Below are 19,146 nucleotides of genomic sequence, written 5' to 3'. Positions count from 1 at the left end.
TCAATTTTTTAAAAAAATTGTAATTTAACTTATAAAATAAGCCACGAAAAAGGATACTTAGCTTATATAAAATGGAAACTAATTATTAAACAATATAAATTTGATTTCCAAAGAAGAATAATTAAAAGAAAAAACAACGTAGAAAATAATAAATTACTTCAAGGACAATACACACCCATCCCTCCCCATATAAATCCCCCACTCTCCTTCCTCTTTTCCTCGCTCAAACCTCTTTCCCCTCCTCTTTTTCTTATTACTTTTTTGCTCCCCCTATGGCCAAAGACGACGTCACGGCGGCGCGAGGGTTCTCCGGAAAGGACTACCACGACCCTCCTCCGGCCCCGCTCTTCGACGCCGCCGAGCTCGGCAAGTGGTCCTTTTACAGAGCCATCATTGCTGAGTTCATTGCCACTCTTCTTTTTCTCTATGTCACTATCTTGACTATTATCGGCTACAACAGCCAGACCGATACCAACAAGCCCGGCACCAACGCTTGCGATGGGGTCGGCATTCTCGGCATAGCTTGGTCCTTTGGCGGCATGATCTTCGTCCTTGTCTACTGCACTGCTGGCATTTCAGGTTCGTTAATTATCTAGAACGTGTAACAACGTGATCAACGATTTTACATCTTGGTCGTTACACATATTCTTACTTTGAGTAAAAAAAAACAAGGAATAACATTGTAGCCACCACGTCTATGTAAAAAACATATTTTGTTAGAACTTTTTTATACGAATTGTGAATTTGAACTCTAGACCACTTCTTGACGCCTCTTGTTCTTACGTTAAGCTACCCGTTTAGTCTTGTTGGCTAGTTCGTTAGATTTAATATGGAAAAAATGTTAAACAAAATAGCATACTTAGTCAAAGAAGATTAATCTTCTTTCAAAATCTACATATTCGTAAATTTTTGGTAATAAAAGCATAGTTTAAATGTATTTTTAAAGCAGAATATATTTTTGTAATTTCCTTTATTATTTTCTAGCTTTCCTTCCTGATGAAACATTGAAATATTTCTTCAAACAGCAGAGTTCTTTAATATGATACACTGTAGATTATTTTATTCCTTCGTTTAATGAGAAAATATTGATCATTAATATATATATATATATATATATATATATATATATATAAACAAATCAGATCGTAATCAAAATCAAAATAATTTTTTGAAAATTTTAATGGGTGATTTTTAAAAATGATTAAAATATTTTTGGGGGACAATGAACTGCAGGAGGGCACATAAACCCGGCGGTGACGTTCGGGCTGTTCTTGGCTCGTAAAGTGTCGTTAGTGCGAGCAGTAGCGTACATGATAGCTCAGTGTTTGGGGGCCGTGTGCGGTGCGGGGCTAGTAAAAGCCTTCCAAAAGTCTTACTACAACAAGTACGGCGGCGGTGCGAACCAACTCGCCCATGGCTACTCCAAAGGCACCGGCTTGGGAGCTGAAATCGTCGGTACCTTTATCTTGGTTTACACCGTCTTCTCCGCCACCGATTCCAAGAGAAATGCCAGAGACTCCCATGTTCCTGTACGTCCTCTTCTTCCTCTAATCTTTTAAAATTTCCACTCTAGTCTCATAATAATTTTTCTTAATTGGTATAGTGGGCATAATTAAACATATAGGTTGTATGCTAAATTCATAATTAATCTTAACTTGCGTGTTTATATTTTTATAGTTAATGGTGAACATGCATTGATCTACAAGCAGGGTAGCTATGCTGAATCTCTTTTTGTATGAATGTATCCATTTGTCTGTGGGTCTTTTGTTTGTTATTTTGAACTTTGTTATTATTATATATATTTTGTTTTTAGTAGTACAGAACTGCTACCCTTATTCACTGTCATAGTTTATTTTTATTAATAAAACAAAGATTCAAATCAGTTTCAAAGCCCATCACCTCATCTGCTACTTGTGGTTGCTATAAATATTAGTCACTGTAATTTTTTAATTTAATACTAAGCAGCAATGAAACAACAAAACCAATACAATACTTTTTAGATTTGGTTAACCCGATTAGAAATGGCCTTAAAACTAAGAAAAATATCAATGAATATAATAGAAAATTGAAATCCAAATATTGTTGTTGAATTTATACTCTAAGAAAGAAATAGGACAAATAGTTTAAAATTTCCGAGATCCTAAAATTCCAAAAAACTCTTTATTTGTTTCCCAAGAAAATAATAATGCCATCAAAATTTCCATATATTGTGGCCCGATGCTTTCTTTCTAAGGGGACGTGGCTTTTTCTTTCCCCATGTATGAACAGCATTCAATGTGGTTTCTGATGTAATAAAGCTGTTTTAAATCTTAGGCATCAGCACAGCAGCGTGGGCATTAAGCCCCTTCCCTTACCATTCTTTGGTCACCTTTCTTTGAACACGTCATAATATTCTTTCCCCATTTTAAAAGAATTACCTCTTTTCTACATCTTTCCCTTTTCAATCTTCTCTCTTTACACTTTCCTTTTGTTTGTTATTTTCACTTCCATCCAAACTAAATCCTTATTATTCCCTCCCACATGCATCCACCCTTCTTCTTCCCTATATTACACGTCACAAACTACCCATCAACTTTGCCTTTCATCCATATCAGTAGGTTCAAATAATGTTCCACTCGAATAAAGAAGATAACGTTTATGAGTGTATTAATGTTAAACAAACCAACTTTAGAGTGGTTTCTGAAGTAAAAACAATGGAGATTTATGTATTCTATTGTAACTTTTGAAAGAAAGGATATTGTTTTTAACAATATAATGGGTAAACTTTAGTAGTATCTTTAGTAAATTATTGGGTTTTTTTTTTTTTTTTTTTCAAAAAATGTACTTGTAATATATATTATAATACTGTTGGTTGGGGTTTCACGAGACTGACTTTTCACTCTTCTGGCTGTGCATCAACTCATTGAAAAAAAGGAGGGTTTGTTAGAGATCCAACTCTTTAATATCACGTTTTCTTGTCTTTTTACTTTTTGCAAGTTTTGGTTACAAATGATTCACTTTTTGACTCATCTTATCGCTTTTTTTTATTAGTCAATGTTTATAGCTTTCCATTTTTTTTTCTTTTTCTTTTGTTTCTATTCGACTTAAGGTTTTTTAGCTTTGAATTTATGTGTTCTTTGTCTCTTCTCGAGATTCGTCATTAGATTCTTCTATCAGGAACTATTCTTTGCTTTCTTTTCCTTCTCCGTTTAATTGAATGTGTTTAAATTTTCATCATTTTCTTGTTGAATTCAAATGTCTGTCTCTTTGGCTTTTGTTCTTTGTTACATTACATTAATTTTAATTACTTTAATGAATTTTGTTTTGTTTTGAATAATAATAATTTCTTAAAAAAGGTATTGGCTCCACTCCCAATTGGGTTTGCTGTGTTTATGGTTCACTTGGCCACCATCCCCATCACCGGCACCAGCATCAACCCCGCAAGAAGCTTCGGCCCTGCTGTTATCTTGAATAGGGAAAAACCTTGGGATGACCATGTTAGTCTCTCTCTCTCTCTCTCTCTCTCTCTCTCTCTCTCTCTCTCTTCAGTTTTTTTGCATTAAAATTCTAACGAAGTGTCATTGGGTTGGGCTTTTGTGTAGTGGATATTCTGGGTTGGGCCATTTGTGGGAGCCGCCATCGCAGCGTTCTACCACCAGTTCATATTGAGGGCCGGCGCCGCCAAAGCTCTCGGCTCTTTCAGGAGCAACCCCTCCGTCTGATCGCCATTCCATAAGCAAAAGACACTTTTAAAGCTTTTTTTTTTTTTTTCTTTTTCTTTTTAACTTTTCGTTGGGGCCAATTGTTTAAATATTGTTTGTTTTTCTTTCTTTTTAGTATTTTAACTTTTTTAAGTTTGTTGTATTGTAATTTGTAATGTAACCACTTGGCTTACTAATGTTCATTTTTTATGTTCTTAAATTATTGTGTTGGCCAACAATCCTATCCCTATGTTACATAGTGTGTGAATCTTTGATTACTACTTTCTCTTCAACATTAAAAGGTTACCGACGTTTACAACATAATCTTACTTTATTGTATCATTCTCATGTTAGTTAGATAAGGAATGATATTGGGTATATATGTAAAGACAATTATCTCAATTGATATGAAGTTTTTTAAGATGATACTAAAATCAAAGTGGACAATGTCATAATAAGTGACATCATTGCCATGTCTCTAATTTAACCACGCTAGTATGATCCTCAGGTGTCGAAAAAAGATATAGTAGAGTCTCGAAAGCATAAGATGTAAATGCATGGAGGATTATATCTAAAATTTTAGGTGGTTTCGGGTTTTCATATACTAAAATTATAAACTTGTCACAATTAATTACCGTTACCTGAACGTTGTTGGTCAACCCTAATTGTAATGGTAATAATAATAGTAACAAAAATAAGTACAACAAATTTATAAATTTAATATTTGCACTATTAACGATGAAATTAATAGTAAAGATAACGAGTGTTACGTAATTTTCGAACTTCAATCTAATTAAACATCGTTTATTTTTTAATAAGATTAGAAGATTTTGATTACAAATTTGAAAGCATGTAAACAACAAAATCAACTAAATTAAAATCTAATTTTTGCATTACAAGTCTCAAATAGGTGTAGAAGGAAGAAAAGGAAGTAAAACAAAAGAAAGATAAAATGGTAACTTCACCAAATGGAAGAAAAAAAAGAAAGAGAAAGAAACTGCCCTAAAATTAATACAAATTACAAAATTCAAAATAGGAAGTCCACTTTCATTATTCGTTGTTCATTCTAATCGAGACAGGAAGATGCATCTATGGCCTTCAACAAGGATCAGAGACTCTTTCAAGCATGCTTACATCAAAAAGTTGGAATGGAACCTCCACAGAATGAAAATCCAAAAGCATCAGCACCAATCTTCTAGCAAACAGAACTTGTTGGATAAAGAAAACGTTTCTGATGCTGCTGACGGCGAAACTTCAGACCGTTCTCCTTCAGTTTCTTTTGGTCAACGAGTACTTGAATTCTTCTCAGAACTCCTTCATCTTCTCTCCTGTTGTTACTGCTGCTATTGCTGCGGAGGTGATTAATTTTTCTTTCCCCCTTTTCAATATCATCATCTTATGAAACTCGACTTGCATATACAGTTTTCGGATTAGGTCCTAACTTTAAGTTCAGGAGAGGATTGATCTTGAATTTTGGGTTTAAAATGTCTATTTAATTTTTTTTTTTTTACAAAAACTTAGTACCAACTGTGGATTTGTAATTGAAATGAAATGATCGCCCAGCAAAATAGAGGAAAATCCACACCGGTGTGGTGTTGGCCACCAACACTCCGACAAAGAAATTATTTATCGCTTAGAGAGTATAGAATTCCAGATGTATTTTAGTTGTCAAGAGCTCAATTAAGTTTCATAATGGTCCTCAGTTAATTAACTTTCAAAGTACTTAATCTAGCCGCTACCAGCTGTGTAAATTATCGGATTTATGTCACTAGTAACCCATGTACCAAAGTAAAACAACATAATCCTTTTTTTGGTAGAGTTGGCCTCCGTTAGGTACTATGGCTTTACGGTCGACCGTCTGTGAGTTTTTCTTTATTTTGCAAGGTGACCATTCAATTTCTTCCAAGAATTGAAGTTTACGGTTGGTATCAAATTTCGGTACCGATATCTATGATAGCTTTAATAGTTGGGGTTGAGAGTTTTGGTTGCATTTCGGTATTGTTAAGAGTATACTAAAAAGAACTAATTTGTTATAGTTGGATTAAGTTGTTGAGTTGAATAGTGATCTAACATATAGAGAACAGGAAGGTACAAACGGTTAGAATTACTGGACTTGGCTTAGGAAAGATTTGCCCTAATTTTCTTTCATTTTTTGTTATAAGCTTGTTGTCTATTTATTTTTCCCTAGTCAGATCGCTGTTTTCCTCGTGTTACTCGGGTTTCCACATAATTTGGTGTCTATTTGCTTTTAATACAAACCAACAGGAATTGTTTCCTGATTAGTTCACTTGTTGGCTAGCTAATTTTAGTTGACAAGTAAGAGTAATACAAATGCCATAGCTTGAAAGTGATGCCGTATTTCTTAAAGTTTGGTTTTGTGGTTTAGAGGAGAGGTTTTCATTGCTTCATGGTGTTTCTTGCAGTTTTTCATTTGAAATCTAGTCTAGGGACTAGGAAGCTTTGAAGGCTTTAAATGATACGTTTTGAATAAAACTTAATGCAAAAAATTTGCATTGAAACAAGGCCTTTGAGCATTCAAAAAGTCACTTCAGACAAGCTCTTAGTTTTCTGAAATGAAAAGGTGCCAAACGTTGTCTAGTTCTTAAAAGTAGAAAATTTTCAGCAGTGTCTTACTGTTTTTTCTTGATTAAAGAGTAGTTTAAGATTCTATTCCTTCAATGAAGTTCCATTTCATACATGTTCGATGTCATGAACAATTGTCTATTAGGTAATAAAGTTGCTGTTGGGTTGATGGATTGCTAAAACATCTAGATCCTTTGAATTGTAATTACTAAACGATTACTATATCTGACAACTTAAATTGGTGCTTGACTGCTTGTAGGTTTAAAAATTATATGAAACCCAACAAATGATTGCTAATATCATTGGAGAAGAATTTCAGTTGTTCAAAGTTTGAACTTAAACTTTTTTGCTCAAATACCATGTTGAATTAGCACTTGACTTGATATATATACACGTTCATACACACACACACACACACACACACACATATTTTTTATCCAGATGTTAATATATATTCCCAACAGTCATGACACTTAAAAGTTCGTTTTCTCTCTGATAGTTGAGAATGGTTCTTTTTTCATGATTCATCTGAGATGATTTCCTTCTTCTCAGATCTCTTTCAAACTGGGTATTATGGCTTTTTTTAACTAAATCGGTTATATTGCAAATTTGGTCCTACAGTTTATAATTAGCTTTTAGTCCCTATGATTTCTCAAAGTATAAGGAGTGTTTATGAAGTTTTATCGAAGCATAAAGACTAAATTAAAATTTGTTTGGCCTGCATAGTTCATCACAATACCAATGTATTATATGTAACTCATGCTGCGAAAAATCTCGAGTTACCATTGACAGCTATTTCTTGAAGTTACATCTTTCATTAAGCACCCATTTGTGGCGAGCTAGAGACTGTTTTCTCGTTACATCCATCTTCTATTATGAAAATTTTATTCATTTTAAGGAATATAGAGAATTCACAATAAAAGTGTTACAAACATTTTGACATAAGCATCATGCTCGTGCAGCTTGCCTCTCGGACCAAGAAGAACAGTAATATTGACGAAGAATAGAAGCTTGGAATTGATAAAGATAGCTGATTGATGCAGATGATATTTACATTATGTGTACTGTATAGTAGTCTTAGCCATTGACAGGTAATTCTAGCATTATGAACACTATATTGATCTCCTTTTCTTTTCATTAGGTTGAAGATATTGTTAAACCGATAACCAAGGAATAGTATATACAGTCAACTTGGATCTAGAAGCTGCCTACATATCTCAGTTCGTCTAGACACGCTCTAAAAATTAAAGCTTCTCTCAAACATTCGTCTTCTATCTTGGTAAAAGCTAGATTTGGAAAATCTTCCTAGATATAAAATCATCAGGTACGGTATATTAAGTACAGAAAAAGATATTTTTACAGAAGACTTAGCTTGACTTAAGGAGTTCATCGGTCACTCAGAGAACATCGTGGTCGATTTGAAGGGTATATACTCTTTACCAAGTCTATTAAGGATCCTAATGTCTATAAGAAAGTTGGATTTAGGATTTGGTAAAGGGATTCAAGAGATTCCACGTACCTTCCTCCAAACTTCAAAGTCAATATCCAAACCATTGAAAGACCCAACACGTTATTTACGTCAGGCAGGTCTATATAATGAACTTTGTTTAAGTTGAATAAACTTTGCATCATGGTCCTAGGGAAAAGCATCAGTTTGGATGATACAAATGTTTTGATCACTAAAACAAATTGTTTCTTTGTCAAGAAAGAATGCCACAAAAACACAAACCAAACCATTCTTAAATAAATGACCATTGAGAAGGAAAGAATGAAAATGCCAATTCACCCTTCCTATCAATTTCAAACTAATTAACATTGTGACCATAAATTTGGGTAATACATTCAGTAATTTTTTTTTACATGAAAATTATTGGTATGATTTATTGGAAGTAAAGTAATATTAAATGCGGATAGTGTTCTTAGGCAGAAGTAGAACACCAAAACGCAAACAATTAAAAGAATCCCCAACCACCTCCCATATCCTCAATAACTACCCAATATCTCATCACTTTCACTCCCCATTCCTAATTTTCCCTCCTACATCAACGCAACCTTTCATTGTGAACTGAAAATCTCCGACCGCCAAATGGTTCACCCGGTCGAAGACGCCGACGAGCGGAGCCCCTTCGGCTCTCTCACCGCCGATGAGTTCTATGCTCGTCATTCTGTGACTCACGGCTCCGAATTCATCACCAATTCCAGGGGCCTTAAACTATTCACTCAATGGTGGATCCCTCAACCTCCGATCAACCCAATCGGAATCATCGCCATCGTCCATGGCTTCACCGGCGAATCTAGCTGGTTCATACAACTTACCGCCGTCCATTTTACCAAGGCCGGATTCATCACTTGTGCCATTGATCATCAAGGCCATGGATTCTCCGAAGGCCTTCAGTATCACATACCTGACATTAACCCCGTCGTTGAAGACTGTATTTCCTTCTTCGATGCATTTCGTGAGCGTCACGCGCCGTCCTTACCTTCCTTCCTCTACTCGGAGTCCTTGGGCGGCGCGATTGCCCTTCTCATCACGCTCCGTCAGAAATCGACAACCGAGAACTCGCGACCGTGGAATGGCGTTGTTCTCAACGGCGCCATGTGTGGAATCAGCCCCAAGTTCAAACCACCATGGCCATTGGAGCACTTTCTATCATTAGCTGCTGCTTTGCTTCCGACTTGGCGCGTGGTTCCCACGCGCGGATCAATACCGGATGTTTCTTTCAAAGTTGACTGGAAACGGAAGCTTGCAACGGCGAGTCCCCGACGCGTGGTGGCGCGTCCTAGAGCGGCGACCGCGCAGGAACTTATGAGAGTGTGCAGAGAGTTGCAGGAGAGGTTCGAGGAGGTGGAGGTTCCATTACTGATATCGCACGGCGGCGACGATGTGATCTGCGATCCGGCGTGCGTGGAGGAGCTATACCGACGCGCCGCCAGTAAAGATAAGACGCTGAAGATATATCCGGGTATGTGGCATCAGTTGATTGGCGAGCCTAAAGAGAATGTGGAGCTTGTATTTGGGGATATGGTTGAGTGGCTCCGAAGTAGGGTTGCCGGGGATGTTTCTGTCATGGCGGCCGGAGGAGAGTGATCCACCGCCGAAGCACAATTATGTCAATTTAACGTTGCTTTTTAATAAATGTTGGTTAGTTTCGAGGGTTTTGGCTGGAAATTTCTAGTACTACAAAATTACCTTTATTTATTGCCACCAAATCAATTAAGGATTACACAAATCACCACAAATAAATTAATGGCTTAATAATATGTCAAATAATAAAGGACAATAGTATAATTTTTTTCAAACTTGTAGAATGAAATGTAATCCCAATTAACATAAACCCAAACTTAATTTTACGGGAAAAATATTTAACTAATTGAAAGATTGCCCTTTGAAATCAAAGATTGGATTGTTTAGTAAATTATATTGACACTTCTAACAAATCTTGATTGAGTAATAGTTTGCTATTAGTCTATAAATTTATAACTTTTAAACATGAGTTGAATGATAACAACAAATTTCTATCTCTCCAATAGTTTTTTCTTTCAAAGTTTGAAGATAAATCATATTAATAACAGTATGTTAATGGATAATTGTTTTTCGTTCTCCAAATTTTAGAAATTGTTAGTTTCTATGTAATAACTTTTTGCTAGTGTTTAGTTCAACTAATTAGTAAAACAAGCTTCGCACTCTCTTGCCCCTATCCCAATTGTTCGTATTAAAAAAAACCCATTGTGCAAAACGGCGCCGTTTGAATTTCATAGTAAACGAAACGCGACCATTACGGTAGCCGTGGGGCTATATATAGAGGCAACTTGGAAGCAAGCTGAACGCGACAAAATTGCGCGCGAAGAATTGGTGGTTCTTTGAAATTGCTCGAGAAGAGTAGCATCACTATCATGCTTCGAACTACCTGTAAGATCTTTCTTTCCGATTAATTGCACGAGTCTGTGGTTTTCATTCCAGACAATTTAATCGCTTCTTCTTTTTTCTGATTTCTAGTTTTCATGATTCCTAATCACCCATTTTTGGCTTTAAATATCTAGCTCGGTTTGATTAGAATACATTTTGTCAGCAGTAGGTATTATTTTGAAGACAATTTTAGTGTGGACGGTGGTTTTTATTGATGTGTGAATTGAATAGTTATTCGAACATGCGACTCGATGATCTTCAACGGTGGTTTCTTGTTTATTACTGTATGTATATTTGGTGTGATCCGCTTTACTTTACAGCGATCGGTGTTTTGTGTTACTATCTGAAGAACTTCTTATGCCATTAGTCTTCTTTGGATTTCGTACTTCCTAGTATTCTTCAATCTTATGCAATACGATTTTAGTGTTTTTCGGATCTATAGAATCTTATGTCTTGTAATTTTGTTAATTTTATTTTTACAAAATCTTTATACATCCAGGGATCGAGTTGCTACTGCTTAAGCTAAATAACATTTTGCTTTGAATTTTGACTTCGATAATTATATGCAATTAAAAGTGCTTTGGCAGTAATTAAAATTCCCCTAGGCCTTTAATGCAACGCTACATCATTTCTTATTAATTTTCAAAGTTGTAGGAGTCGTCGTTTTCAACACTTCCGTATGTAATTGTGTCTTTTTTTTCGTAGTCTTAATTTCGTGTAGGTCTAAGTGATCATTCTTTAGTGATTTATGTATTCTGTATAAACATTCTGAATTCTTTACGTTTATGGAATGATGGATTTGTTATACTGTCCTGAGGTATCATGAACTAGTATACAGTTGGAGTAAAAACTTTTATATCCTCAACTTATTACTTCATCTTCTATATCCATAAAAAATAAATTGATGTCTGCATAGGGAAGATTATTATTATTTTTGTATAATAATTGCAGTGTGAATACTCATAAGTCCTAGCTAATTTTCTAAAGGTGAAGTTTCTCCCTTCCCACGAGTATGGCTTGAAATTTTTGTTTACATATATCACCAAATTTTGTTAAATGTTAGTTAGCAATCTCTTTGTTGCTGTCTAAACAAATTCTATGGAGAGACATAGGTTGCACATCAGATTGTATCTAACTTTTCAGGTGGTGTACAAACAATTACCGGTACCTCCTCCTCGATTGACCTAAGAATTTCCGAGACCTGCACATTGATAAAAAGATAACAGCTAAGTTTAATGCAAAGTTATTTGCTATGAGATTGGTAAAAAATAATATGAGAAAAAAGAAAACAGACGTTCAGAGATATTACATCAAAATATTGCTGCAAAGCTGGTGATTGTTGATTTAGAATCGAGTATATCTTCTCAATCAAGCTAAGAAGTATATCCACTTGATCCCCTAAAATATCCACCTAATGGATATCAAATAGGAAATGTGGAAAAACAACCAAATGACAGAATTATTCTCAAACTTGGCTGTACAACGAGTGAAAAGCATCAGTATTATTAGAAATTGAGAACAGAACCTCATTTTCAGCTTTTCTGAGATTTTGACATCTTCTGATGAAGGCCTTCTTATAAAGTGATTTATTTTCTTGCAAAGAAGCCATGGCTTGAGGCAGTGGATCCAAAGTATGCTTCATTTCTTCTAATCTATCAATAGTAAAATGATTTAAATTTATGCTTTTGTGGAACTAAATTTATCAACAAGCTTCTTTTTTTTTTTCAGGGAAGAGGCAGGAAAGACCTATGAGGTTAGTACCTAAGCATTATTGCTTCCAGTTTTCTATTTGCCATCAGCTCAAAATCATATGTTATATGTGGAAGCTCCATAAGTTTTAGGGACTTAGAATCTGACTTGTTTAGCTCCATATTGTGAAGTTCTAAGATGGACGACTTCTTTATTTTGCATTCCTGCAATCTATCTAATCCTGAGTCATTTATAGAGCAATAATCTTCCATTGTCTCCTTGAAGACGACATGATATATATCATCTTTAATTTTGGCTTCAGTGTGGTTACTTTTCATGGTTTCATCCAACTGATTGAACATACTCCTGATGAGATCTCTGTATATTCCATCTGAAATCAGGATCTCCAATTCCCAGCTACTTAAATCATCACAAAACTTTTCTCTCAACCCTTGGAGTAAAGTGATGTAAGTTTCTTCCTTCATTATATTTTGAAATTCTCTGTCCTCTCTTTCTTGCCTAAGCGCACAAATTTGGTTTTGTATTCCGCTGTTTTCTTCATCCTGCAGTTGATGCATCTTCCCCCAGACATCTGCCAAAGTATCCACATCAGATTTCTGCTTATGATTTTCTACAAATATTTGCTCCCCTTTCTCTAAAGGTATGTCTTCTTCACTAAAATCCTCATTTTGTTCTATACTTTTGTTAACCGTAGCATTCAAAATCATTGAATTCTCTAGTCTCTCTAGTATTTCTTGGAACCTCCTTTTCAAGCTTTCAGGACTTTCTTCTCTCCTTAATGATAATGACCTTTTATCATGAAGCATTTCTGAATTCAATTGATCCTGTTCTGCTTCTATACTCTTTTTCTTAATTATTGACTCAAAATCCAAAATGTTGCACTCTCGGGACTGCATTTCATTTTGGCCAATAACAGGTTTGAGATCCTCAAACAAGCCTATAACTTCATTCATTAAATCCGACCAACGTTTGTTTGCCGAAACTTGCTTCTCTTTCCTTGTCACTTCTGCTTCTAGATCCTCTTGACAATCCTTCACAAATCCCTTAAGCAGGATTGATATCATGTCGTTCTCAATACTTGACTTTACTTGCTGCTCTATTGCTCCCATCTCAGAAATCAAAATGGCACTATGCATCTTTCCAAACGCAATGTCAAGAGTTTCCTTCAAAATATCAATGTCAGATCCCATCTCTTCAACTCTTATTACGTCGTTGATACAACGATTCCGTTTGGTCTTCACCTTAGGCTCATAATCATCACCAAACTCTTGTTTTTCTTTCACTTCACCAAATTCCCCATCTCTATTCTCATCATCCTCACCTTCATGTGGGCTAAGGTTGGAACTTCCAGCACTTCTTGATCTTTCAAGTTCAAGATCTTCCTGCGAAGAAACCAATTCCCTCTCTGTAATTTCCAAAGCCTGCCTTAACTTCACCTCGCTCTCGGATCGATCTGCCAACTCTCTATCTTTCTGTAGTATGGCGAGTTCCGATTCGTAGAGGCGTCGTTGAAGGCGGTTTCGTATTTCGGCCAAGCCAGCAAGAACCTCTTCATGGCTGGTTTCGGGATTGTGAGTGTCAGTTTCTTCTTGAACAAATTTGATACAACCATCCAATTGCATTACGGATAACTCGTAGAATTTTGATATCTCATGTAATCTCTCTATAACTCCTTCTCTAGATTTGACTCTTTGGTGAGCTTTATCCATTGCACGATGCACGATCAACATCATGGTTGAATCTACTATTGACAGTTTGAATTTGCCATCGATCATTCCAAAAATTCCATCCATGTTTAATTCCCTCTCTTGAAAATGAAAGCTACGAGAAGAAAAAACTAAAGTATGTCAAATTAATTCTAAAGCATGTCAAATTAATTCTAAGGCATTGTTCATATGTTGCCTTAATATGTGGATTGCATTGGCATTAGGGAGTCCTTAGGAACAGGCGAATTGGAAGGATTGAGATCCTTCAACTTAGCATTAGAGAAACAAATGGTAGGAAAGGCGAAGTAACCCTCGACTATTCAAGGTATATTTGGAATTGATTTTAAATCGATTAAAATATATTTTCAAAATTGCTTTTAAAGTATTTAAAATTAATATTAAGTTGATTTTGATTGGCTAAAAATATATTTTGAAATTTTTAAAACACACAAAAAAGTGAATTTTACTGTTTCAAAATAGAATTTGTATGTTTATCTAAAGTTCTTTTTTAAAATGAAAGTTTTTTTTTGTTGGAAAATGAATTTTCGAACCTAATGAGATTTATTAGTTAATAAATTTAACTTTGACTCTTTTTTTAAGATTGCTTTGATATTTGTAAAATTGATAAATTGTGTAAAATTGATAAATTGTGATATACTACTATTTGTCTATCACAAAAACCCTAGACTCAATTCTAAATATTTTCAAATATAACAAATTATTTGGTCACTTTATTATATTTAATTTAGTAAATAAGTTGGTTATATATATATGTGTGTGTGTGTGTCTGAGAAAAGGAAAACAAAAAGAAGTGCACTTAGATTAAAAAAATTACTAGAAAACAACTGTTTAATTGGTTGGTTCGACATAAAGTACTAAAAGGCAGCCGGCTAAGCGAAGCAAATTTTGATCTGCTCTGGCTATTAATAATCTTTGTTCGATAAAAGTAAAGTTATGAATGCTAATTTGTACATTTGTATGAACGATATATGCTCAAATATTAAGAACCAAACAAGACTTTACCCAAGAAAATATGTCACGAAATTAAACATTGTTATTAACGTTCAAACTTCCATAAGTTTTCTTCACAAAATAATCTTCAATTAGGAACAAACAAAACAAGACAGCCATAAAATTAAAAGGCTTCTCACAATAATCTTCAATGTGAGAAGTGTATATATGTATATGTATGATTGTATATTTGTGCACCTTAATCGTACGAAGGACTCATGGCTAAAAGGTTTAAAATTTTTGCTTTTGCTTTTACTTTTATTTTTGTGTTTCTTCATGTCACAAATTTGACTTTTGCTCAAGATGCATCTCCTCCTCCACCACCATCCAACCCAACTGAAACTCCACCTCCACCCCCACCATCCAATACCACCGACACTCCGCCGCCGCCACCCCCATCCAACATAACTGACACTCCGCCTCCACCGCCATCAAATACCACTGACACTCCGCCTCCACCGCCATCAAACACCACTGACACTCCACCTCCACCGCCATCAAACACCACTGACACTCCGCCTCCCCCGCCACCATCCAACACTACCAACACTCCACCACCTCCACCATCGAACACAACTGATACTCTACCTCCACCGCCACCATCGAACACAACTGACACTCCGCCTCCACCGCCACCGTCGAACACCACTGATACACCACCACCGCCACCACCATCGAACACCACTGACACTCCTCCACCACCGCCATCCAACACGACCGACACTCCCCCACCACCATCTAATACAACCAACTCATCTCCACCACCACCACCACCAAATTCCACCATTATCTTACCACCTGCACCGCCGCCTAACATGGGTTCATCTCCACCACCTTCGAGCGAAGCATTGAAGGAAAAGGGTGTCGGAGGTTCAAAAGGATTGAGCGGGGGTCAAAAGGCAGGGATTGCATTTGGAGTGATCGCAGGAGTAGGTTTGTTGGGATTTGTAGGATTAATTTGCATCAAACGTCGTAGTAATGCAAGAAGAAGCCGTTATGGATATGCTGCAAGAGACTCAATCCTTTAACCCAACGGATTCCTTTTTTCAACCGTTTTCCTCTATTATTTGCTCTTCCATATATAATTATGTCAAATGAGTGCGATTTTAGGTTATAATTTTAATTTTTTTGACCAATATAAAACTGAATTATTACTTCTATCTGCTAGGATTTTAGATAATTTATTAACCCTTCTCTTACCAAAACATTCTTGGATGAAATAAATGCAATAGTGGTCATTGAGCTTCATTTTCTTGTGTAGTCCTTGAAATGAAAAATTATGTTTTCTTGGGCAAAAGTTAAATATAAATAGTTCTTAAGGTCCATTTACGTAGTTACCTCATTTTAATTTGATCATACAAATGCATGATAATTTTGCATTTGTAACAATTTTACTATTTAAAATGAAATTTCTATTATGCAGGAATTTTGATTTTAATGAAAAAAAAAAAAAAACAATTGGCGATGAGTTGGAGACAGAATAGAGAAGATGATAAAAATCGGTCTTTTAATTTTAATTACTTTCCACTCTGTCTCTCTCCCATTTCTCTTCACACAAAATGGCTATTTCTCATCATAATTTCTCCATATCACTTTCCCCCTCCATCCATATCTTTTCTGTCATCTTTTAAATTCTACTCCATGCAATTTGTTTCTTTTTCTTTTTTAAAAACACCATTTATCTTCAAAATATTAATTCATAAAAATTGAGATATTTTCTACTTAACACAAATATTTTGGATCATTATTATTACGTAATTAGTATATGTTTGTTTTAATATTTGTTTTGTTATATTGGATCTTGTGAGTCGTTTTTAGAATAATTTTCTTCTTTTAAACCAAACTTGTGTAATTTATAATAAGTTTAGGTTTGTTTTTCCTCAAAAACAAGTGTAGAAGCATTATATTGTTTCAACTGTAGTTTAAATGTTCACCCATTAAGATTATTCTTTAATAGATATAACTATTTTAAATCAAGAGGTTGCTCTATCCTTCCTTCTAAATTTTGGTGATCCAATTATGTAATCATAGTCTATATTTTCTCAGCTACAATAACCAACTTTTAGTTGAGTTGGTTGAGTTAATTTTTAAGGTCAAAATATTATAATATTGAAAGAAAAAGGCCAAATTCCATCTATATTCAAACGATGTTGCAACTAAAAGTGTTGTATATTAATGTATCATCAACATAGTGGTATGCCACCTAAAATTAAATTGGTATATATCCTTTTAGTTTAGGGGGAACAACAAAATAAAAAAACTGTGAGAAATATATGATTCTTGACCAAATATTAGATGATTAGTTGTTGTTCTATATTGAAAAATGTTTAGGTCTTATTTCGAAGACCCCACCCATCCATATATATTTGATTTCAAATATTATTAAGGTCTTATCACAGAGGTTTAAAAGGTTCCTTTTATGTTATCATAAAACCAATTTCACCTTATAGAGTTGAAATATGAAACTTTATTATAAAAATTATATATATATATGAAAATAAGAGACAACGTAAGAACTCAATGTTATAGTTATATATGAAAAATAGATGAAAATTAATAATGTTTAAGATTGTATATAAAATATTAGCATGTCTTTAAAAAAATAACATTGTATTTTTATTATAATATATAATGAGTTAAAAATAAAAATAAAGAAGAGATGGGAATACTTGAAATTAAAATAGAATTATAAGGTACATAAGAAAGAAATATTCTCAAGGAGTATGGGACCAAAGGGATATATAGTAATATTCTATATACCATACGCTACTATCCCAATGTTACTCCCCACCACGTAAGCAAACACGTGGGCTCCACTCGAATCCAATCAAATGGGCATTTTCGTCACAACGAACATTTTTAGAATTTCTTTTTATTGTTTATTATTTAAAGTAAAATAAATAAAATAAAATGTTTAAATATCATGACGAGTTTAATCCTATCATTAACAAAATTAAAAAAAAAAAAAAAAAGTGAACTAGGGGAGTATGATATTATCGTCGTACTAAATCGTTTAATGATAGTTAACTAAAAAAATAACATTTTTTTGAAATATGAATTTATTAGTATTGAAATAAAAATAAATACGAGGAAAGCGTGTTAGTGACAAACAATGTTGATTGCAACTCCATCTTCTTCTTGCTGACTGGTTGACTATGAAACTGCACACTAACTACAAGAGCGTTGGTTATCAATCTGACCGTTGTTCATGGTTAAAAGCAAGAGAACATGAGTCGTTTAGTTGAGACACTATAAATCTACTGGACACCTAGTTGATCGTCGAAAAAATTGAAGTCCAACCAATGGTTAAGTTAAATGTGGTTATACTTTAATTAATCTCTCCATGAGGGTTTCACAGTTAAACGTAACAAGAAAACTCATAGTTGTAACAACATCATATTTGTCCTTGGAAAAATATATGCTTCTGTTTTTTGTAGCCATACATGAAATATGTTGCTATATATATGTGTGTGTGTTAATTTCAAATTTTGGTGATTAAATAAACACAAACTTTAAAAGAAATAAATGAGTAATTTAATTATATGTTTTTTTAATCTAAAAACGTGTGATCAAATTAAATTATGGTAATTAATGCTATCAAGTCAAAGCAAGCATAGTTCTATATAATATATCTCTTACATATTAAATTGTAATGTACGTGGTTCAAATCTAATCCATCATATGTAAAAATAATTTGAAAAACGTAGAAATTAGCGTTATTAGAACTAAGAATAAAATCCGTGTGTTTTAAAGTTACTATACGTGTGTGTGAGTGTGTGTGTGAAGCATAGTTATATTATTTCTCGTGGTGTGAGAAAGTAATCAAGTTTTTGTTGAATGACAATTTTCCACATTCTAAAGTTTCTCTTTTTCCCACTTTAGTCCGTGATTTGTTCTTTATTGAAAAAACCTTCTCCTAAATATTTAATTGATTTTGAAAAAAAAATTAAACTTTTATTTGTTTTAACTAATTTTAAAAAAAAAATTAAATTATTTTAAAGTTCCACCTTTAATAACAATAAGAAAGTATTCATGAAGATGAGTTCTATTACTACTAAATAATAATAATAGTAAGATAATATTAAATATTTTTTTTTCTTTTTACGGTACGTGGTTTTCTTGTATGTATATAAACTTTTTACGATAGACAAAGGAAATTGAACCTATAACATCGAAGTTGATCTATATAGTATATAATTGTGGAAATAAAAACTTAAACCTTACTTCAATATAATTTTAAATATAAGATCGGAAAATTAGCAAATAGTTTATATATTTATATATATATTGCACCTATTTTTTACACCAACATTGAAAATTGTTTTCTATTAATCTTACATTTCCCCCTTTCTCAATCTATTTAGACTTCTTAAATATGATGTGATGAGTGTCAACATTGACATATTCAACATACTTTGTTTCTCTATTAATTACTTATTTATTAATCAATCTTGTATTTGTCAAATAACATATCACACCGTATTTAGAGTTGATGGCATTAAAAATATAAATTGTACTGTCAAAAGCCATAGAGTTTAAGATTTGTACA

The 19,146-nt window shown here is 34.0% G+C and overlaps 4 protein-coding genes across 4 annotated transcripts; 2 read left to right on the top strand and 2 right to left on the bottom strand.

Moving 5' to 3' along the window:
- Positions 1-222: 222 nt before the first annotated feature.
- Positions 223-3,904, top strand: PIP2-7 (aquaporin PIP2-7). The gene is given in 4 exon segments (NM_001393784.1): positions 223-579; positions 1,234-1,529; positions 3,336-3,476; positions 3,582-3,904. Coding segments are annotated over 4 exon segments (864 nt in total). The 5' UTR covers positions 223-272; the 3' UTR covers positions 3,702-3,904.
- Positions 3,905-4,652: 748 nt separating this feature from the next.
- Positions 4,653-9,432, top strand: LOC103489468 (caffeoylshikimate esterase-like). The gene is made up of 2 exons (XM_008448667.3): positions 4,653-5,037; positions 7,226-9,432. The coding sequence occupies exon 2, from the start codon at positions 8,350-8,352 to the stop codon at positions 9,349-9,351; it is 1,002 nt and encodes a 333-aa protein (XP_008446889.2). The 5' UTR covers positions 4,653-5,037; positions 7,226-8,349; the 3' UTR covers positions 9,352-9,432.
- A 1,858-nt stretch (positions 9,433-11,290) lies between these two features.
- On the bottom strand, positions 11,291-13,673 carry LOC103489567 (WPP domain-associated protein). The gene is made up of 4 exons (XM_051090874.1): positions 11,932-13,673; positions 11,642-11,822; positions 11,465-11,581; positions 11,291-11,371 (listed from the first exon to the last, which is right to left on the bottom strand). Exons 1-4 carry the CDS (start codon positions 13,671-13,673, stop codon positions 11,291-11,293), a joined length of 2,121 nt encoding a protein of 706 aa, XP_050946831.1.
- Positions 13,674-14,895: 1,222 nt separating this feature from the next.
- LOC103489470 (glycine-rich protein 23-like) lies at positions 14,896-15,384 on the bottom strand. The gene has a single exon (XM_017044719.2). It carries the CDS (start codon positions 15,382-15,384, stop codon positions 14,896-14,898), a length of 489 nt encoding a protein of 162 aa, XP_016900208.2.
- Between the last annotated feature and the right edge of the window lie 3,762 nt (positions 15,385-19,146).

This window comes from Cucumis melo, chromosome 10 (genome assembly GCF_025177605.1).
Source record: "Cucumis melo cultivar AY chromosome 10, USDA_Cmelo_AY_1.0, whole genome shotgun sequence".
NCBI classification, from domain to species: domain Eukaryota; kingdom Viridiplantae; phylum Streptophyta; class Magnoliopsida; order Cucurbitales; family Cucurbitaceae; genus Cucumis; species Cucumis melo.
The sequence above is the reverse complement of the archived record's forward strand: the minus strand, read 5'-3'. Positions and strand labels throughout refer to the sequence as shown.